We start from the raw sequence: 24,165 nt of genomic DNA, 5'->3' as shown, positions 1-24,165 counted from the left end.
CTGCTCGAAAACCAGGTTTATCTACAAATTTTCTTGTATTTATCAGTTCTTATTTCATTGGGATTTGTTTTGCTGCTCTATGCACCTGGAGTTGTCGCGGTCAAAAGGCAGCCAGAGAACAGATGGTGGATGCTTTAGTAAATGTCAGCTTGAAATGCACAGAGGGTGCTTACTTCCTTGTTTTTCAGTTTCTCTTCAGGAGTTCTGTCCATTGATGAATTTTCCTTCTTGAATTTCTCTACAAATCACTGCAAACTTAAAGAGGGTCTTGACTTCCAAGAGTTCTATGTAGAAGTTCATGCATTCCCTGAAGATATGAAAAAGTGAAATAAAAGAATTTATAGCTTAGCTCCTGTTTTCTCCTTGCCCAGAAAAGAAAGAACAGGTAATCTTCATATGACTGAAAATTTTTCAGCTGAATTGCTCCAAAGCTCCTCAACTTGTGCACAAAGTTCTATTTGTCCCTCAAACTTTTAATTTGCTCATCGTAGTCCTTTCTCACATGATTGGATCCATTGGCTTCTACAGTTATTTTGACAAATCAATCGGCCCTTGAACAAAATATCCGAATGGTTCACCTGAAGGTTTGTATGGAATCCAAATGTACCACATAATTTACAAAACTTTTCAATTTGGCCCAAAATTGCAACCGAAAAAACTTTAGCATAGTTTACATAAGCTTATATTTAGCAAACTTCAATTAGCAATAAAACAAAACGCATAAAAAATAAAAGAATTTTCTATCTCAAATATTGTACCTCACACAAATATATTCTGCACTCAATATTAGTGCATTCTTATACTAATAACTATAGTTTCTATTCAGAAACAACCACTCTATGTTTTCAGCCTGTTTGTCATGACAACATTGTTGAATGTTTTTAACGAAATAGCATTAAAAAGTTTTGGGTCAAACCACAGGCATAGAATTTGTATTTTTGTTACACAATTGACCAAATTGATTCATCTAAAGAATATTAAAAGCTTAACACAAAACATTTGGATGTTAATAAGATGGCTTTTTCTAACGGGTGCCCATTGAGCGCGCACTGGTTAAGACGCCAAAATTCTATCTGAGCTACTACATACACACACACACACACGGATAATTATTGCTTTCCCTTACGTTTATGCCTTTTCTCTAATTCTACCCGAGCTACTATGTATATACATGCACCGATAATTATTACCCTTCCTAATACTTATTACTTTTTCTAATTAATCTTATATATATATATTTTAAATCTAACCCTCAGATACTTCTGTCAGATAGACTCTCTCAGGATCACAACTATTTGAGATAGTCTTGGGACTTCCGAGGCAGTTTACCAGGATTAGTTCCAGCTGAAATAACTACTTACCTTGTTAGTCATGTTCCATCTCCTGCTAAACTCAAAAAGGCATACTTTAGAGTTTCTCATCAAGTTCAAACACGTTTAAAAATATAATACATACATGAACAACTACATATGTATATGTGTACTAAAAGGAATAAATTGTTAGGAAAAAATCTTCCCCAAGAGAGTGCCGATCTTAGGATATTTTTGCTCTATGACTTCTAAAATTTGATTGCAAGGAAGCTTCTTGTTTATGGTTTTAAATACCTCATCTTCTCCTGCAATTTGGCTGGAATGCTGTTTCGCAATGATTATTACAAAGTTAATAATCACACCAATTTGTTATATGTTTTCGAATTGTTTCCCGGTATATCTCTGGGAATTTTTTTTGTTCTCCAACATAATAAAAGGATCTTATTCCCCGGGGGAGCAAAGCACTCCATTGCTGCTGTATTGTTAGTTGCAGTACGTTTTGATACTATTATTATCGTGTTCAAGAAAACATAGAAACAATGAAAGGTTTGAGATGTTCATAGACATCAATCTTCTTTCATGGGAAGAATGGAGATTCTCATAGATAAGAAAGAAAGGTTAATATGTAACAGCTGGAATCATGTTCAACAGAGCTCTCTGGAGGCATAAATCTGTCGCATCAAAGCTGGCCGTAGAGGAATGGTCTTCGTTCCTTTTCTGTCTTTTAATCAAAATATGGAGGGGAGCTTTCAAGAAACTAGTACATTTATTTTGCCATGGTCAACAACTTTACCGAGAATCAAGAAACGATTGGTTTACTGGCAATCAGATCATGGGACGAGTGGCATATATATCTAATGAAGATGACGATGAATGGCCCTGACAATTGATCATTCTTAGAGTTTGCATCTGATGGTATCTTATTCGAGGAGAATCTAACAATTTACTACTGACTTGCATTCCGAATTTTATCATAGGGAAAAGAAATTGTACTTGACTGAAATAGAACTACCAGGAAATTCATTTTCGAAGAGCAGAAAGCTGTATCTTATTCCGGATGTTGAATATAACCGATTGGAATAGATTTTCTTGCCTTTTAGGAAGGCGTGATTTTGAAGAACTAAATGTTAATTTGCACTTACTTGCCAGCATGCATATAATTATTTCAGAATGGAATTTGTTCCAATCTGCTAACATTATGGTCTGAATGGTGAGTGGAGGCGAATTTCTGATTAATGGAAACTTTTTTCTACGCTTCTACATCTAAGTTTCAGATTAGAAAATGACATCTGTAGATAATTGGATAAATAAACAAGGAAAAATGTTCTACGTTTTGTCATTGTTAAGATTTTTGTGCTCAAATGCACATAAAAGTGATATTCACCCGTTGGTGAATGAAATGCAGGTTGGAAAATTTTCTTTTTTTTTTTTTTTCAATTTCTAAATGATCATGTATCATAGAAAATGGATAACCATTTACATGTGAAGAACAAATATGCAGTATTATGTAAACCTTAGATATTTTCTTCTCCCTATACCATTAATTACTACTCTTCAAGTAAGACAATGGACGTTTTTTGCCCCCCAAAAGCCACTCAAAGTACGTGTATATATATATATATATATATATATATATGTATATGTATATATGTATTCCACCTGCCTGTCTATGTACAGCAAATAGTGAGAAATTAGTAGTTGTCTTCTCAAATAGGCTAAAGTCTATACATGCATTCCTACTTTAGTTCTTAAACTTTTTATTTTTGAACACTTTCCCTTGTAAAGTATGAATTTAGTTCACTTTAATTATTAATATTGCAAATTTGTACATTTTATACGTACCCTAAAGTATGAATTGAAATACGTGACGAGAAATTATCAAAACAAACAAAATAGTAGGTAAATGATGCTTAAAGTTTAAGGATGAAAGTGAAATGGGCTTCAGATTTTAGGAGGTAAAATGTCCAAAGACGAAGTCTAAGGACTAAAGTGAAATTGCGTCTGGAGTTAATAATTAAGGGTCCAATGTAAAACATACCCCCATCAAATAAGGTCATTAATCTTAGAGTTTGATTGAAAAACAAAGATTATCAATTGATGAATGGTGCAAAATGATTAATTACGTTCAAGTAACTAAGTGCATGCAGCATCTTCGACCGTAACAAAATAGACAAGGAATTGCTGAAGATAAGTGACAGCAAGACGTTCTTGATTTATTCTTTTTGGTACTAACCAAACCAAAAATGTAACTTCAGCTGTGAATGGAGGATCTTCATTTACCAACCAAACCAAACCAAAAGAGAGGATCCGAGTCCTCGCAAAAGAGATTCTAGTCACTAAATTGTGCTACTTTGTGAAGATTAATGAACGGGGAGTGCAAAAACAAATTTAATAAACTTGCCAGCTTGATCGAGTTATTGAACTTGTGTCAGTTTGCTGCCTAATCTTCATCTTTTTCATGTGCAAAAATTTGGTACTCGGGCTTTCTGTTCTTACCAGTTTGGATTGATTTGTGTGATTAGACTTCATTTCTTGAATATTGATGAGAGCATCATCTACATCTAAAGGTTGTTATCCAGCATTTTTTATGTTGGTCAAGTGTACGATTTTCATTCCATTGATGATTACCTCAAAATTAACTCGATCCACTTGTATGTATGTTGATTCCATTTTCATTGTACGGATGGTCTGGCGGAATAAGCTGAAAGCAACACATATTTTCATAGAATTCAGTGATGAGAGAAATCATATATATATATATATATATATATATTCAGTATATTTATAATCGGTTTGCCTAATGGGTACGCTATCGTTAAAATATATTTCATGTGTTATATTCTTGAAAATATGAGATTAATTAGGAGAAGTAGATAAATAGAAGAAAGGACAGGCAAGATTAAATAAGAAAAATATATAAATATAAGGGAGGATAATAATTGTTAGTGTGTGTGTGTGTGTGTGTGTATATTATATGATAGATTAGATGAATGTTAGGTGCATTAATGAGTGCCCCAAGGGCATCTGTTAGAAAAACCCATTTATAATTGATAGAAAAGGTTTATTAATTTTTAGACTTAAAAAAAAAAAGTAAATCTTATATGCACTGATGGTGTATACACTATCACGGTTGGATATACGACACATTTGTAAAATTTGAGTTTCAAATTCAAATTCGGATTATGTGTCATGCATCTAATATTGGTGAAAGTATATATATTGTCAGTGTATAGAAATTAAATTAATCCTAAAAAAAATTCCATATATAACACATATAAATGCTGAGTATTGCTAATTGAGATTACCAATCAATTAATTGCATAGATTATAGTCAATTAAATATTACAAATCACCAGGCTGAAGATGGTCTAGAGGATCCGTGGAAACAAGAAATATCATGTGTACTCAATATATTCACAATCAATTAAATTATAAATCTCCCCAACACATTCACAAATCTTGAAGACACACAGTTGCCATGCATAGAATATCGCAATGGACAACTCTTAATTCAAATTCAAACGTGAGAGTTCCTCATGCATAACAAAAGCCTAAGTGACATAGATTCATCACTCAGCTGGACCAACAGAGAACTAATGTATGGATCACAATAACTAGCAATAATAACACAAAATCAGAAGCACCATTTGGGAAAAGTTGATGGTTTATTCCAAGGGACCTCATTCTTATTCTGCATTTTGCTGACCACAAGACCGAAAACAACTGGTGAAATAAAGCAATTTCTCGACCTTTCTTGCACTCAACCTTAACTTACATCACTTCTTCGGAATCCACAGCATAGAATCATATACACTCAACATGCAAATAATTGTTTGTATGCAAAATAAATGTCCCTTTTTGTTGATATTGTTAGGATCCAAGTGCGAAATAATCAATTATTGAAAATTTTAAGAACACGGTACTTTAATGAAACACAAGCCACAATATGAAAATAAAATTAATACACAAAATTTAATGTGTTCGACCCTATCACCAAACTAATACCAACGTCGAGAAAAAAAAAATCTCTATATAAAAATACAACATGAGCCTCAAATCCAAGTACCAGTAATGAAAGAAATAACTTATTGAATTTCCACACCTACAAAATAGAAAGTTCCTTGTTACTATACGAGATAAATGGAAATAGTGATAAACTATTTGCTTGCAGCACAAAATTAAACTGCCTAATAAGAATAAAACTCATATACAAGAGCACAACTTGAACTCCAAACCGAAATAATAAAAGGAAATAACTTACCTAACTCTCACACTCATATAATATAGGAAATTCCGTGCTCCTAGAGAGAGGACCCAGTGCGGTTGGAGTTTGATATGGTTCAATCCGGTTATTGTACTATTTTATATTATTTGGTGTATAATTACATTATATTATTGTATTCGAAATAAAAGTGGTGTCTATGAATAAAATATTTAACATATATTTAGTACTATATTGCGATGTATTAGTACACCAAAACTTTGAACACATACAATTATTGAATGAAACAAATTTCCTAACAGCCACATGCATATAAATAGCTACTATTTCTCTTGAAATGAACATGCTATACGGAACACCTCTTCAACAGTACTGTCTAGCAATTTTCTTCAAAGGCTTTTTCTTTTTTAACGTTTTGTATCCAAAACGTAAAGATGATAGGGTTGGGAGATGTCTACAAGGTGGTTGCAACCATGTTTCCACTCTATGTAGCATTGGTTTTAGGGTATGGTTCTGTGAAGTGGTGGCGATTGTTTACACCAGAACAATGTGATGCTATAAATCGGTTTGTCGCTTATTTCACCCTACCCCTTTTCATCTTTGAATTCACATCCCATGTCGATCCTTTCAAGATGAACTATCCCTTTGTTGCTGCTGATGCAATTTCAAAGGTGATCATTGTGGTGGTTCTGGCATTTTGGGCAAAGTTTAGTAGCAAGGGAAGTTATTGTTGGTCCATAACAGGCTTCTCTTTATCTACATTAACAAATTCCCTTGTTGTGGGAGTGCCTATTGCCAGAGGCATGTATGGCCAGTCTGCTGTTGATCTTGTTGTCCAAGGATCAGTCATACAGGCTATTGTATGGCTAACAATTCTGTTGCTGGTTTTAGAGATTAGACGGACTCAAACCGACTTTTATTCCAGTGATGAAACTGTGGGAGATTCAAAGGCGGCTGACAATTCTGTAAAAGATTTGGAAGCAAATTCAAGGGCTGTAGCAGAGACTAAACCATCTTTTTGGTCATTAGTGAAGAGGGTGTGGCAAAAGCTTGCCATGAATCCAAACTCTTATGCTTGTACCGTTGGCATCACTTGGGCATTAATAGCCAACAGGTATGTTTGACATGCAAGACTTTTTTCATTCAGAACATTGAGTGTTTAGTTATTTCTTTTACCCCTCATGCATCAAACTCGCGGATCAAGAATTTCAATGAATAACAAACTAACATTCTACCTTGTTCGTAATTTTAGGTGGCATTTTCAAATGCCAGCTATTATGGAAGATTCCATATTGATAATGTCAAGAGCTGGAACTGGAACTGCCATGTTCAGCATGGGTAAGTGCAAGCATGCTCTTATTTTTTTTTCCCCCTTTTTGCACATTAATCACCCACTTTAACGTGCATACATAGTTAGGATGTTACGTTAAAGTATTCTTTTTATGCACTAACAGTGTAAGAATTTCATTATACTACTGGGATTAAATATAATACATACCACATATTTTTTTCTTTAAATTTGAAATTTATTTTGTTGTGCACGTAACATGCATCTAAACCTACTAATATAAAAGAAACTTTTAACACTGATAGCGCATAAAATGCAGAAACAATTAATGACAGCTTTCATATGTTGTAGGGTTGTTCATGGCTTTGCAAGAGAAAATAGTTGCCTGTGGTACAAGCCTGACTATTTTTGGAATGGTTTTAAGGTTCATTGCTGGACCAGCTGCAATGGCAATCGGTTCCATAGCAGTAGGGTTGCATGGAGATGTTTTGCGTGTTGCCATAATTCAGGTAACTGTACGTCCAACAATTCTTGTTACTTCTCGGCCATATTTTCTTGCTTTTTGAATCAGCTAACAATGGTTCAATTTGCAGGCCGCGGTGCCACAATCGATCACCTCCTTCATTTTTGCCAAAGAATATGGTCTTCACGCAGACGTCCTCAGCACTGCGTAAGTATAACACAACACGCAAAAAGATGAAAGAATATATGCTTTTTGCAGATTAAACGTTTTAGTATGAATTAATTTATGCCCATCCCGTAATATATATTATTGAATCTTCTCTAATTTGCAAAATTATTTTCAGGGTGATCTTTGGCATGATCGTGGCCCTCCCGGTGATGGTTGGATATTATGCCATATTGGAGTTTTTACATTGACCAACGTTGTATCTCCCTCCCTAATAATTTTAACACATAAATATTGGCCGAGACTTTAATCTAATTAATGACAACCAGAAACGGTGTTTGTTCGTACTACTTTCTAATTTGTTCTTTCTTATAATTTATACTTCTCTCATTCACCATTCCATTTGTGTAGATTTTTGCTAATATATATTGGTTATACACAATAATATGTTTGTATTCAAAAGAAAAGAAAAGAAAAGAAAGAGATAATTGGCCTCCAATTTAAAAGAAAGTACTTGGGCGTTGGGTCTCTTAGCTTGCTAACAAAGGCAGAATCGGGATTAATTGCAAAATGAACTGACTTTGGTCAATAAAATTAATGCTCAGTGATTAAGACTTGGAATTTTCCAAATAATTTTTTTTTAGATAATGAACAAAGAGTTTTCGTGGTATACACAAACAATAGTGGGAAGCAAAAAATATGTATATATATATATATATATATATATATATATATATATATATTTTAAACTAGAGTCTTGCATGGGCCTTGTTGTTGATTGCTTTGGATTTTATAAAATCTGATTATAGAAACTGATTATAGAGAATAATCAAAAGCAATAAAAGTTACTCTTTGGAAGGATGATTATAGGTTTTAAATTTTTTAGTTATTAAAAAATCTATAATTAAAATATAAAAGCAATCGAGAATATCACAAAAATTAATTATTCAAAATTAGAATTTATAATTAGTTAAAATAATCAAGGGGGAAACAAGAGAGAACAATGGGATTAATTAGAACTTCAAAATTTTGATGTTAGGGTCAACTTTAATTCCAATGATGGAGAGGCCACCTTGGGCTGTAAAATGTGCTGAGAAATAGAAGCATAGACGTGGCTTAAGAGAGCCCGTATTTCAAAAATTAAATGACAAGCCTGGATGGATTAGTTATGTTGGCATTAATGTCATATGATAATTTTAAGCCTAAGTCACCAAAAAACTACTAATTTTTTTTTAAAAAAATTTTAAGTGAGTAATTCGCATTCCCCTACTTTATCTTTTTCCCTTTTAACTTGTTGAGAAATATCAGGCCAGGCTTGAGATTTTATTTTGCATGATATGATTTTACAAAGTTTATCAGAATGCCAACACTTTAGAAGAAGAAACAATAAAGACAGTTTTAGTATTTCAATTATCAGCCAAATTAGAAGAAGAATATAATAGCTGATCCTATATCTGAGATTGAAAAGCAAAAGAAAACTAGTACTAGTTTTGACTGTGACGGTCCCACCTCCCTCTAAGGCGAATCAAAGGGTTTAGCGGACCGCCAGCCCAACTCTTGCCGGGACTCACTTACGTACTACATTTCTCAAGTAAATTACAAGGTACAACTCGAATAATACATCCAATTCTCCAAAATTACATATCATAAGCGAAGCGGAAACTAGTTCTAAGCGTAGAATGTAGGTATACATCCGATTCAATTCCAAATATTTATACAGGCCCAAAAGTACATAAACCAAAACCAAATCTAAACTATACAAGATGTACGCCATCCAGCCACATAGAGATCCAAATACAAGATCTTCCTTTACTCCGATCCCTATGGGGAGAAGTAGATAATAGGGGGTGAGCTAGAAGCTCAGAGAGTGACCAGTAAAATCAACAGCCAAGTATATTTCACAATAAAGCATTGATATGATGTCATGATGCAGTAATCAAATGTTCATTTATTGCTCACGAGAGCCAGTGAAGTTCTTGTACTTAAATATCCAATGCTCGTTTAGATCAGGTAACCGTGAAACAAAAGTAAGGAGCCATCGTGCTCCAAAGTGTTAGATTTAGTCAAATAAAATCCCATTCCATTTGGGATTCTTTGCTTTAGAATAGGTCTTACGGTTTAGGAGTTAGTTAGCAGGAGACTCCTTATTTATTGTATTTTCTGTTTGTTTTGTACGGCTATATATAGCCTAAATATTTCTCATTCAATAGACAGAGAATTCCTTCCACCTTCTTTCTTTCCTCTGCAATACCCTTTCCTGTTAACCTTACATCTGGTATCAGAGCCTCGCAAGAGGCTCGGTACGTAGAAGCAGCAGTCTTCTAAGGGAGTGTAGGCAACGAAAATGGCAACAGAGAGTGCCTTTATTCAACCAGCAGTACCGAGGTTCGATGGTCACTACGATCATTGGGCAATGCTCATGGAAAATTTTCTTCGATCAAAGGAGTACTGGAATGTGGTAGAAAATGGAGTTTTTGCAGCAGCAAAGGGTGTGACTTTAACTGAGGCACAAAAGAAAATTTGTGAAGAGCAGACGTTGAAGGATCTCAAAGCTAAGAACTACCTGTTTCAGGCGTTAGATCGTTCCATTTTGGAGACTATCGTCAACAAAGATACGTCAAAGAGTATTTGGGACTCTATGAAGCAGAAATATCAAGGAACAACGCGAGTAAAGCGTGCTCATCTACAGGCATTGCGAAAGGAGTATGAAATTGCTCACATGAAGGAAGGAGAATCTGTGAATGAGTACATTGCTCGTGTTCTTGTCATCACCAACAAGATGAAAGCCAATGGTGAAGAATTGAAAGATGTTGCTGTTGTGGAAAAGATTCTGAGGTCAATGACACCTAAGTTTAATTATGTCGTCTGTTCAATTGAAGAATCTAATGATACAAGTATTTTGTCAATTGATGAGCTGCAAAGCAGTTTGCTCGTGCACGAACAACGCATGAGTAACACTATACATGAAGAACATGCACTGAAGGTGACCCATGGAAACCAATATGCAGGACAAGGAAGAGGACATGGGAGCTTTGGAGGCAGAGGCCGTGGAAGAAACAGACAAAGCTTTGACAAAGCAACTGTGGAGTGTTATGCTTGTCACAAGCTTGGTCATTTTCAGTGGGAATGCAAGAAAGGAGTGGCCAATTTTGCAGAGAGTCAAGTGGAGAGTGAAGAACACATGCTGCTGATGGCTTATGTTGAAGGAAAGAAGCAACACAAAACAGACATGTGGTTTCTTGACTCTGGATGCAGCAATCACATGAGTGGAAAAAGAGAATATTTTTCAGATTTGGATGAAAAATTCACAGATTCAGTGAAGCTGGGAAATAATTCAAGCATGGTGGTAAATGGGAAGGGCAACATCAGGTTGGAGATTGATGGAGTTGTTAGCATCATCTCAGGAGTCTTTTATGTTCCGGAATTGAAGAATAATCTGCTGAGTCTGGGACAATTGCAAGAGAAAGGGCTGAGCCTTTTATTCCAACAAGGGCAATGCAAAATATATCATCCTGACAAAGGTTTGATCATGAAAGCTAATATGTCTGCAAATCGAATGTTCATCTTGCATGCCATCTCCTTGCCTATAGCACCCACTTGTTTTAACACAGTCACAGAAGATGTAGCGCAGCTGTGGCATTGCAGGTTTGGGCATTTAAGCTTCAGAGGCTTACAAATTTTGCAGCAAAAACAAATGGTGGAAGGTCTGCCATTACTTAAGCCACCCTCGGAGCTGTGCAAAGATTGTCTTGTGGGGAAGCAACATCGAGATTCATTTCCAATGAAAAGTTCTTGGAGAGCATCTCAGATTCTGCAGCTAGTTCATGCTGACATTTGCGGACCAATTAAGCCAGCCTCGAATAGCAAGAAAAGGTACTTGATTACCTTTATTGATGATTTTAGTCGAAAAACATGGGTGTATTTTTTGACAAAAAAATCAGAAGCTTTTAACATCTTTAAGAGCTTCAAGATACATGTTGAGAAAGCAACAGATATGTCTCTAAAAATGTTGCGTACGGATCGTGGTGGAGAGTTTACATCTCGAGAATTCAACAACTTCTGCAAGGAACATGGAGTGCAAAGACAATTGACAGCTGCATATTCACCACAACAAAATGGCGTTGCAGAACGGAAGAATCGGACTATCATGAATCTGGTTCGTAGCATGCTATCTGGAAAGAAAGTGCCTAAAACTTTCTAGCCAGAAGCAGTAAATTGGGCTGTGCACATTTTAAATCGTAGTCCAACGCTGGCTGTAAAAGACAAAACACCAGAAGAAGCTTGGAGCGGAATCAAGCCGTCAGTTCAACATTTCAGAATTTTTGGTTGTGTCTCCTATGCTCACGTGCCTGACAGCTCAAGAACTAAACTGGATGAGAAAAGCTTGAAATGTGTTTTACTGGGAGTTAGCGAGGAATCAAAGGCATACAGGCTCTACGATCCTATCTCACAAAGGATTGTGGTGAGCAGAGATGTAGTTTTTGAAGAATGTGAAGAATGGGAATGGGATAAGCAACATGACTCAGCTGTTACTTGGGAGCTGGAATGGGAAGATGATGAACAGGCGGTGACTGAAGAATCTCTTGTAGAAGAAGATGTTGCTAACACACGGTCAGAAGAGTCTCTTACCACTAATCAAGAAACTCCTCCAGATCCCGTGGAAGGGAGGAGTAGGAAGCAACCAACTTGGTTGAAAGACTATGTTTCAGGTGAAGGTTTGTCTGATGAAGAGGCAGCATTTTTTGCCTCATATACAGCGGCTGCCGATCCACTTAATTATGAAGAAGCAGTGAAGAATGAAAAATGGAGAAATGCCATGGATGCCGAGATTGCAGCCATTGAGAAAAATGGCACATGGGAACTAATCGATCGACCAAAAGGAGTCAAAATAGTTGGAGTCAAGTGGGTTTACAAAACGAAACTTAATGAGAAGGGAGAAGTCGACAAGTTTAAGGCGAGACTGGTTGTAAAAGGATATGCATAGCAATATGGTATAGATTACACATAAGTGTTTGCTCCAGTGGCCCGTATGGAGACTGTTCGTTTGGTGATCGCTCTAGCAGCACAAAAAGGGTGGGCTATCCATCAATTAGATGTGAAGTCTGCCTTTTTACATGGAGAACTAGTTGAAGATGTTTTTGTTGAGCAGCCGTGTGGTTACATTCAAGAGGGAAAGGAGGAAAAGGTGTACAAGCTGAAGAAAGCTCTGTATGGGCTTAAACAGGCTCCGCGTGCTTGGTACAACCGTATTGAAACATACTTCAAGAAGGAAGGTTTTCAAAAATATGATTATGAGCATACCCTTTTTGTTAAACGAAACATGGAGGGCAGCATGCTTATTGTAAGTATATATGTTGACGATCTTCTTTTCACAGGAAATGATGAGTTGATGTTCACTGAGTTTAAGAACTTGATGAAGAATGAGTTTGATATGACTGATCTTGGTAAAATGAAATATTTTTTGGGTCTCGAAGTCTTGCAGAAATCAGGTGGAATTTTTATCGGTCAAAGAAAGTATGCTCAGGAGGTGTTGCAACGTTTTGAAATGAATCAAAGCAAATCTGTTCAAACTCCCATGGTTCCTGGTTTCAAGCTTTGCAAGGATGAAGAAGGAATTAAGGTGGACAAGACTCACTTCAAACAACTGGTAGGCTATCTTATGTATCTGACTGCGACTCGTCCAGATGTGATGTTTGCAGTAAGTCTTTTGAGCAGATATATGGAGAATCCTACTCAGCTTCATTTACAACTAGCAAAGAGAGTGTTGAGATATTTGCAAGGAACAACTGAGTATGGAATTTTCTATAAGAAGGGAGGAAATGATGATCTTATAGCATACACTGATAGTGATTATGCGGGTGACTTGGATGATAGAAGAAGTACATTAGGCTATGTTTTTCTCTTTGGTTCTGGAGCTGTATCATGGTCTTCTAAGAAACAACCTATTGTGAGTCTGTCTACCACCGAAGCTGAGTTTATTGCTGCTACTGCTTGTGCTTGTCAAGCAATTTGGTTAAAAAGAGTGCTCAAAACGCTGGATCAGACTCAACAAGAGAAAAATACTATCCATTGTGACAATAGCTCTACAATCGAGCTCTCAAGAAACCCAGTTATGCATGGTCGTAGCAAGCATATAGATGTTCGTTTCCATTTCCTTCGAGAACTTGCACAGACAGGTATGATAGAATTAGTTCATTGCAATACTTTGGAACAAATAGCTGATGTGATGACAAAGCCTCTTAAGTTGGATGCTTTTCTGAAGCTGCGTACTATGCTTGGAGTTTGTGCAGAGAGCAGTATAAACTAAATTCTTTCAGCATTTAGTTTAAGGGAGGAATTGTTAGATTTAGTCAAATAAAATCCCATTCCATTTGGGATTCTTTGCTTTAGAATAGGTCTTACGGTTTAGGAGTTAGTTAGCAGGAGACTCCTTATTTATTGTATTTTCTGTTTGTTTTGTACGGCTATATATAGCCTAAATATTTCTCATTCAATAGACAGAGAATTCCTTCCACCTTATTTCTTTCCTCTGCAATACCCTTTCCTGTTAACCTTACACAAAGAATGTGTAAACAATATTGGAGACATTGGTTCTAAGCACAAGACTTTCCAGAAACTCATTGGAGTCAAATTATGTCATGGCACACACCTGAACCCCAAATGATATGCAATGGAGTAATAAATGCAAGAATTAGTTCAAAAGTAACTTTGGAAATAGTCGAGGGATCACTCACCAACCACGACTCACGAACTTCATCCATCATTTATTATTGTCTTGCTCAAGTCCACGCCCTAGATCACAAATGGAAATAATGACTAAAACGATCAAAGCGGAAAAACAGTAAAGGAATGCATCGGGCGTGCGCGGAAATGAAAATGGTAGAAAACGGTTACACGATTTTGCCCATAACTGGAGTTGTGGTTATCAGATCAAAATGTACTAGGTAGTGTCTCGAAACTTAGACAAAGAGTTACAACTTTCATGAAGACACCTCAACCTAGTTTTCAGTGTATCCAAGTCAAATTTGCCAAATATAGAACTAGAACTTCGAAGGCTAGTTTATCTTTCTCGTGAAAATTTGGCAGCATGCCCCTTGTGTTTACCTAATTTTCCAACCATTTAGGCTTCAATCCTTACTCAATCCAACCCAACATCATCCATAACATAATTTCAGTTCATTAGCCATTCCATAGGCTCACAACAACACACGAACAAAGATTAAGCTAATATCAAGTGCGGAAATGCAATTACAAAAGACAGATTTGACGCGCTTTGCGGAAATAACATATCTGAGGCTACGCTTATCGGATTGATACACAGCTTATACCATATCGAAGCTAAGACGAAGGCCTACAACTTTCATGAAGAGCACTTAGTCTTATTTTCAGTGTAACCTGATCAAATTCCCAACTCGCATAACCTGGTTTCAACTATTCGGCTAATCAACCGCACCGCGTTCAAATGACCATATCTCAGTCTACCAAGGTCCATTTAAGGCGTTCTTGGTGGCGTTACAAAGATAAGACAGAGCACTGAAACTTTCATGTTTTGGTGAAAGGCTAAATCCAAACGGGTTATAGTGAATAAACTCAACCAAAAGGACTAAACTGTCCACGCGGAACTCTGGAAAGTGACCTAGATCAGCGAGGATATTTTCATCTTTTCACAAGTTACGTTGCTCCGATTGAGCTGAAATTTTGTAGGCAGCTATAAAATACCATTATCTACAACTTTTATGTTTTGACCTAAGGCCAATTCGGTCTCTAACATGAGGAAACAAAACCGGACAGAAAGGGGGGGAATTTTCCAGAAATCTGGAATTTTCAGTTTTCAATCCAACCTTCCTTGATTTCTTACTTCCAACACTACCAAAGCCCCTTACATAACCTTATATACAACATATACTAGCTATTCAACATGTTTAGGCAGAAATTTATTAAACCCTAACTTGCATATATCATCCAAAAATCATCACAACAACTTGCATATCTTGTAATCAAGCCAAAGCAGGAGCTAACTATCATCTTAAACCAAAATTTAAATGGACAATACCCATGATCAGATTTTATACCTCAAAACAAAGTTTGGAAGAGTGATACTCCACCTCCTTTGGAAATTTTTTGTTTGCCCTACCTTCTTAAGACCACAACTAGTACTTTAATCGGTTTGGAAGTTGATTTTCCCACTTGGATAGCTGAGATCAAGAAGAAGGAAATTGTTTTCTTGCTCTCACTTTCTCTCTCTCTTTGGTCGGCCAAGGAGCTGAAATAATGAAGAGGAAAGGTGCAAAAATTGGGTTAAGAAGGATGGTAACTCTCTTGGCCAAGAAACTCTAGGGTGGCGACACTTGTCGCCACCACCACCTGTCATTTTTTTCTCTTTCTTTCCTTGCTATTTCTAGCCTCTAATTTCGGTCAAGATAGCTGGAAATTGAGAAGATATTTTGCTCAAATATCAATAAGCTTGTATGGTAAGAAAGTGGTGGTCAAGTGGTGCGTTCAACCGGTAGTGCGCGGGATCCGCCGGTTCGCGCCGTTTTTCTTAAAAACACACGTACTAGGGTTTTTACTTCCTATTCGCTAACCTTGTATTATTGCTTCTAATCACATATTATTTCTCACTTAAAAGTCATTTTTAATCACCAAATTTGATCCTTGCTCCGTACAGAAAATTCATCCGGCGAAAATCGCGAAAACTCTAATTTTGCTCCAATCTTGAATCCAAAAGTGAAACCCTACTTTCTAGGTTCATTGGCACTTATTATGGAGTGATTGAGTAGTAGGGCCATTATAAAGTGGTATTTGTCAAAGAAAAGGGAATTTTTAAGAAAAATATAAGGAATTTGCACGGCTTCTGGCCGAATTCTCCACAAAACACTATTCACCAGAAATTTTTCCCTTTTCTTCTGCCTCGGGGCGTCACAGAGTAGTTGATATAGAAAACAAGGTTTGATGAGTAATGATTTTATTCTGGCCAGCCTGAGAACATGCTGCACTTTTTCATGTTGTGAGAAACAATTGGCCAGAGTGTCTTTGTTGAACTTGTGTTAAGTTTCCAATGGTTGGGAAAAACTGTATGTTTTCATCACAACTAGAAAGGGCTGCAAAAAGCTAAGAGTAAATTTGGGAAGTAGTACTATAATAGCTGTTTCTAAGTAGGGCTACACACGAGATTAGCCACTCACGAGCCTCTTGTGAGTAGCTCGAGTCAAAATTCAATTTGAGCTAATCAAGTCGAATTCGACCTTAAAGATACTCAATTCGTTAGGTCGCAGGCTATAATAGTAAAATTACATATATATATTTCTAATATTTTATTATTTGTAAGAAAAATTATCATTTTATTATTTTTTAAAAAATAAAATAAATATTTATTTTTTTTATGCTCGAGCTCGACTCGAATTTGAATCAAACTGGAGTTCGAGCTTAACATTGAAAGTTCGTTGAATTCGAACTTGGTAAAATTTACTTGAAACTCGACTCGATTAGGCCAAATCTCAACTCATTTGCAACCCTAAAATCCTAATGCATCAACTATCAAACTCTATGTAGATGCCTTAGCACATTTTTACTTTGTCCATGAATGACGTAAAATGTGTAGATGGACAATATATCGTATGAGCAACATGGAATTTAAGTAACCATACATGCCAGCATCTTTTCTTTGATGGCTAGAACTGAGCCCTTCAAGTTGCTACGTACTATCTTTGATCACTTTCCAGTGTCAACAGTTCATTTGACAGAACTGGATATTCATCAACAATATATATCTGTATTTAGACAATGGGAATAAGTCAAAGAAAGCCTGCCCTTCTTTGCTCGTTCGTTTTTTTTTCTTTCTCTTCCACTAGAGGTTCATTTCCGTGAACAACGCAACGCATTCAGCATAACGCATCCAAAACAATACTGTCTTTCATAACCATTTTTAGTGCCAACCATGCGTGCATGCATTCAATTTTACCTGGCACGCATAAATGACTAATCAAGAAAATTGCTTTCAGTCTCAATTACAGTGTTGAAACAATCTTTCTCGATAAATAATCGATTCCATATTGATCATTAGCTCGAAATAATTCAATGAAAATTGAAGAGAGAAAGGTTTAATATTGCATACAAAACTCTAGTCTAGCTTAACGTGATGAAACCTGCGCAACCAAAATTTTGATATTTAGACTGGGCCTGTCAGAATTTTTTTTTTTTTGGGGTTAAGTATAACCACAAAGGCTGCAAGCTTGAAAGTTCTCAATCCTCAATCAGATTCGATTTGGTCTACATTCATCAAAACCAATCTAGAGGAGCTAGGTAAATACTTACCTGGACTTGAATTACGTACATTCTAACCTGTGAATATTATAGCGTGTGGTGTAAATATAGTCCCATAATCTAAAGAAGTGCAGGTAACAGCCAAAAAAAAAAAAAAAAAAGTGATGATTGGTGGTCACTTAAGCCACAAATTTCGTGGACAAAAACACAAATCCGGTACGTGTAATAAACAATAGTTACCCTGGAGAAGTCAATGATGGTGGAGTCTGTGTTAGACATCATGAGCTCCTCTATCCCGTTTTGTAGAAAATTGTCTCTAGAATTCGTCAGCAAGATATCAGCTCTCAAGTAGTGGTTTACTACTGCCTCAAACATATGCAGTATAAGATAGACAAGTTGTAGAAATATGATTCACCTTTTTGGAGTCTTAATCAATGTTTTGAAACTCAAACCGATAAAGTGGCTGGATCAAGTTTCAATAAGGTCAACCTGAGTTGATATTTGTTTGGTTAGTACCGGGCACTACAAGGAGTCATGGCAAATTATGTTCTTATCTTTTTTTTTTTTTTTATCGACACAGGGGTGTCCGGATCAATCCTTACGAGACCCGACTAATCCCCTGCGACCCGAGCCCGGCTCTCCAACCCGGTCCGAACACGTTAAGTGCGCGGAGGAATCCAACGAAGCGGAGACTCGAACTTGTGACCTCAAGGTTCACTGGTGAGAGGCACTGCCGCTGGACAATTCACGCGGGGCTTGTTCTTATCACAATGATGAAAATTAGAACAACTGTATGATAAATCATTTCATTGATCAAGATTTATAGGATATGATTGGTGGCCACGATATAATGCCACCAAGTGATAAATCATTTCATTGATCAAGCTCGTTTTTCTTAAAAAGAGAGGATAAAAAAAGAAAAAATCAAAGACAAAGAGTTAGGGGTTTCAAAGATGAAGGATAGAAAAGTGGTCAGTGAAAGTGTAAAACTAGAGAAGATAGCAACGGCTGAGTCTTTTACCCGTGTCGTTAAAATGGAGTTTTTAAGTTGAACATTTCTATCTATCTCCCTAATAACATTAACACATAAGCATTGGGACTTTCTTGTTCCTTCTCAGACATGGGCTCTCAATTTCAAAAGTTTATGAGAGTGTATTTTCACAAGATATTTTGCCTCGAATGGAAAAAGAAAAAGGCCAAATGATATTGCCGTTTGCCACTTAAATTTAGGCTAAAATAATAAGACCATCCCTCTTAAGTCCAAATCACATTTGAACTTGACAAGGGCAGAATTAGCATTTTATGCAAAAGTTAATGTGAGGAACAGATTCATTAACCTCAAATTCAACCCGCTCAGCTCACTAATGAAGGAAGAAGCATTAATCTCAATTCAGTTTGGCCAACGATTTTTTTTTTTTTTTTTGATAGAAGAGATCATTTTATTCAATAAATCTGCACTAAAGATATGCTCAGAGTCAAGCATAATAGCTAATTAAACTTTTATGAATCACTTATTTTATATAAGCTTTCAAGAGAATTCAACTGTAACGAAGAATATTCCATGTTAGCTATGAAACAGGGTTGGAACTATAAGCAAAGTAGTTTTAACTATTAGCCTTAGATTGTCGTTAGAAAAATAATTTAAAGGATTAAAACTCTTAAAAATTTGTACTTGGGGGACACGTTTATTGATTCCAATAGAGCTCAATAATCTAGAAGCACTAATTTGGGCTGGAGTGTGTGCTTTTAGAATGAAGCTTAGATCAGACCTAAGAAAGCCTGTGTACAACAATCCAACTGACATGCCCGCATGGACAAGTCAATTCACCTAGAGTCCAATTGGCCATGGGTGATTTATGATTTATTGGCCTTAAATTATGTGGATATAGAGTTGGGCCTTGTAAATTCGTTATTTCCGGAACTCCATTTAAAAAAAAAAAAAAAAAACCGAAGACAAAGAAATGGTACTATTTCATAAATTCACTTCAAAATTAGTAATTCACCCCCTCGCATAACCTTTTTTTTTTTTTTTTCTTTTTTACCCCTAAGAAACGGATGGAGAAATAAGCATAGTTTTGAGTCAATTCACCAATTGCCCTGATTGGCATCATTGATGGAAAATAATTCGCGTCCAGCAAGGAAAAAAGAAAAAGAAAACAAAGAGCTGAAAAGAATGGTGAATGCGGTCATATCACCATATGATAGTTTGATGCCTAAGCCAACAAAATACTTTGGGATCTTTTTTTTTTTTTTTGTTATCTTTTTTCTATTTTGAATTAATAATTCGCGTTCAATCCCCCCCCTCCTCTCCCCCTCTATCTCTCTCTTGACAAATATAACATATGAAAAAAAGAAAAACTATATCTGCGGTATCTGATGTAGGACCATTAATTAGGTGATCGTGAGGTCTCTAACTTGTTTGACTTTTAGACTTTTTTTCTTTCTTTTTTATAATGTTCGGAATCTCCTCTTACAAAAAGGAAAATGTAAAAAAGGTAATACACAAGGAACTAAAAACAAACATCTCCTTTAATTTTTCCGTTTCCTACGACTTGATTATACAAAATTTTGCAGCATGCCAACACTTGAAAAAGCAGAAAAAAGGCAGTTTTAGTTTTTCAATTATCAACTCAAATAATAGGTAATTCTCACTCTTAGATTGGAAAAGCGAAAGAAACTATCACTAGTGTTGAAGGAGTAGTTCGTGCAGATAACTAGATTTCCTGAATTGTGATCTTATTCTGGCCAACTGATACTATATATGAAACTATAGCCGGAGAAAATGTTATACTTTCCATGAGATTTGCTTTAAGCCAATTTACAGGGTTTTATACAAAAACTTTCCATGAGGTTTTAAATTTAAATCCAAAAAAAAAAAAAGATAACTAACAATGTCGTACGTCAGAACCAATTGGCCAGAGTGTCTTTTTGAATATGCGTCAAGTTCCAATGGTGGGGAAAAGCTTTATATATATATAATTGTATCATAGCTAGAAAGGGCTAAAAAAAGGATATTAAAAACAAAAAAGTCCCATGTGGTATATTTAATACACAGAAAAGCCCTCCGTGCTTTCAAAACATACAAAATGACCCTCATGTTTTGAACTAAATTGTAAACTAACAGAATTCGTTAAACTTAACGGAAAACTTAACATAGTCCGGTAATTTTAACGGTAAACTTAACAGAATCCGGTAAGTTTAATAGCCGAGACCGTCATTTTCGTTAAGTTTAACGATTTCTATTAGTTTACAATTTAGTTCAAAATATGAAGTGTCGATTTATATGTTTTGAAACCAATGGGGATTTTTCTGTGTATTAGGTATACCACAAGGGTTTTTTTGTTTTTAACCCAAAAAAAAAAACCTTAGGTTTAAGAAAGTACTAGAATAGCACAGGCTTTTTTTGTTTAAGAAAGTACTAGAATAGCTGTTCTTAATGCATCACCGATCAAATTCTAAGTAGATGCCTTGGCACATCTTTTTCTTTGTCTATGCAATGACGTAGAAGGTGTAGGATGGAGAAAAGCACGAGGGATTTAAACAACCACACAGTTTATATGCCAGCATCTTTTCTTTGGTGCCTTGAACTATTCCCCTTAAATTACACTATCTGTGATCACTTTCCACTAAATCCGTGCTCAAACCGTGTCAACAGCTCACAGATTGGATATTCATCAAAAGAAATTTGATTTGAGTACTAAACTTTTTAAGTTTTAATATACACGGGCAGTGACTAGTGAATGTGGTATATGAATGTATCTGTATTTAGATTTTAGACAGTGAGAATAAGTCAAAGAAAGCATGAACAAATGTATGCCCTTCTTTCTCTTCCACTAGAGGTTCATTCTGTTCATTATTGTGGAGGATGCGCAGCTCAACAACGCATTAAGCATCAAACTGTCTTTGGTCACCTTTGAGTACAAATCATGCATGTATTCCATTTATCGGGCATCCATAAACCACTAATGGCGTTCTGTCTCAACTGAAATGTTGAATCAATCTTTCTCCAAAAGAAGACAAGAATCACTCGAGTTGTCATTTTTCATGTTGTATTATTATTAGCTCGAAAGAAGCTAACAAGAATTGAAAAAAAGGAAAAGGGAAATCCGAATAAGGAATATGTTCACTCCATATTCTTTCTTGTTAAGTTGGACATAGGCCCAATTTTTGCTCAAATCAGTCTAACCTGACACTTTGGCCTTGTGTTTGAATGGCATGCAACACTCTAGTCTAGTGATATTTAGGTTAAGCCTTGAAAATTTTGTTGAGTTTCTTGTTCCTCAACAAGCTAGATCTGATATTATTCTTATTCCACCAACGCCAGTTTGCCATGGCAAAACTTTCGCGTGCATGCATCAAAAGCACTCGAGAAGGCGCAAATGCTTGCAACCTGTGGATCGTGGGGTACATAGATGATCACATAGTCCAAAAAATTGTAGCAATGAAAGAAAAGTGATGCTTGGTAAGACTGAAATGTAACCTACTTAAAGCATGAATTTGGTTTCTGTATATTTTTACCCTGATGCATTCATGAATGGTGGAATTTGTCCAGTATAAAAGCATGTTAAGAAATTCTAAGTGGATGTCAGCGAATTAGTGACCAAAACAGGGTGTTGTATCATTCCATCAAAGATTTGGCCGTAACCTGGTTAGTGGAGGCTGGTGTGCAACTTCTCAGAATTTTATTTCTCACAGGACACGACTTTTAAAATGGATGTTGACGGATGAAGTAATCTAATCCACTAAAAGAAATATACAGTCGTAGTCTGAGTCTCCACACAGGGCCGCAGAAAAAATGCTAATAAAATATCAAACAGAAGAGAAAACATACGTTTGTTTCTGCTGGGATCTTGTTGAATTTCAAGATATGGAATAAGCACAAGTCATGTTCTACTAAAACATTGTAAACCAGGGATTGTATTTAGAGTTTGAGATCACGCTATGAAATTCACGGGATATTCCACTGAAAAATTCACCAATATATCTAGGTGTCAACATCTTCTTCAGTCTTCATGCGCAGTTCTCTAAGTACATTTAGAGGTATCAAATCCAGTGATTCGGGTAGATTTGGGTGAGTCATAAATAGGTTCGGAGTATAATTTGATCAATCCATTTATATTCATTTAATATATGAATCAATCCTTTTATACACATTTAATCAATGTGTCAAAATGGGATAATCCGTTTATACCCATTTAACAAATGAGTATGGATATACTGCATAATCCATTTATGACTTACTTGTTTTTTCTTTGTTTTTTCCTTTGGATATTGTTTAAAAAGAAATAACAATGCTTTATTATTATTGGATTGGTAAAAAATTCAAATTTATCCACTTAACATCTACTAAAAATTGGGTTTAAATGTGTGATTATTTTTAAATTTATTAAACGGGTAACGCAAGTCAGCCCATTACCCATCAATTAAATTTCATACATTTAAATCCATTCAAAGTTCATTATATACCCAAAACTACTTATTAATGGATGGGTTTGAGCGGATCAAGTGTAATTGAGCTGTGGTTGTGACCTATAAATATGTTATATCTCTAATTCCTTTTGCTTGAAAGTCTAACTAGCAATTGCTAATATTCACTATTGGTAAAATTTCTTTTCTTTCCTCAAGGGATTAGGTGAATCCTTCATATAGTCTAAGATTAATCGATCAATAATGAATACATACGAATAACTAGTATTATGTATACTATCGAAAGTTTAATTTCTATTTCTGAAGTACGAAACAGAAAAAAAAAAAAAAAAAAAAAAGCCCTTTAATCCACAACACGAAAATACTGCCAAGAGTTGATATTTCACTTTTGAAGGCCTTTATATTAATTTTTAGGCGCAATTGATAATGTCATGATCTATGGAAATGTGATTTCAAAATTCTGCATGCATTAAATACTCTCATATATAATTGATCTAGGTGCCTCTGGTCTGGTCTAATTTCTAAAATTATATAAATGGAATCCCTTGAAATTATATATCGGGAAGAGCATTCGATGCTGATGAATTAAGCAAGGAAGAATGATGTTCGAAGAATATTAACAAAATTCCTGCGTTGTGCAGTTGTGGAACATTCAAAGTTGGATTCTATATGTGATATAAATGAACCACTTTCAAAATTATTTTAATGCAGTCGACCTGTATAAGATTCCATGAATACAACATTTCAGAAGGCTGGTTCTTTTACTTTTCAGAAAACGGAAGAGAACAAAGTACGAGTCTAGTACACAGATTATGAGGCTGCTCATTGAATAAGTGCACTAAGCACTTGCAAACATTGTGGAAAATCTATGTCACCCTATTGATCATGATTTACAGGAACCCTGATTTGTGCTCCCTCTCTTTCCAAGAATGCACCAAATTATGCATTTATTGACTATGACGACAATTTTACAGATCCTACAAATCAAACTCAAATAGTACAGGCCTTTGAAAAGTTTGATTCTGAC

The 24,165-nt window shown here is 35.7% G+C and overlaps 1 protein-coding gene across 1 annotated transcript; it reads left to right on the top strand.

Moving 5' to 3' along the window:
* Window positions 1-5,902: 5,902 nt before the first annotated feature.
* Window positions 5,903-7,798, top strand: LOC113708749 (auxin efflux carrier component 5). Its single transcript, XM_027231341.2, has 5 exons — window positions 5,903-6,646; window positions 6,785-6,870; window positions 7,172-7,329; window positions 7,414-7,490; window positions 7,627-7,798. Exons 1-5 carry the CDS (start codon window positions 5,967-5,969, stop codon window positions 7,697-7,699), a joined length of 1,074 nt encoding a protein of 357 aa, XP_027087142.2. The 5' UTR covers window positions 5,903-5,966; the 3' UTR covers window positions 7,700-7,798.
* Window positions 7,799-24,165: the final 16,367 nt, after the last annotated feature.

The sequence above is a fragment of the Coffea arabica genome, chromosome 9c, assembly GCF_036785885.1.
Source record: "Coffea arabica cultivar ET-39 chromosome 9c, Coffea Arabica ET-39 HiFi, whole genome shotgun sequence".
NCBI lineage: Eukaryota > Viridiplantae > Streptophyta > Magnoliopsida > Gentianales > Rubiaceae > Coffea > Coffea arabica.
Note: the sequence above shows the minus strand (reverse complement) of the source record. Positions and strands in the feature narration are given on the sequence as shown.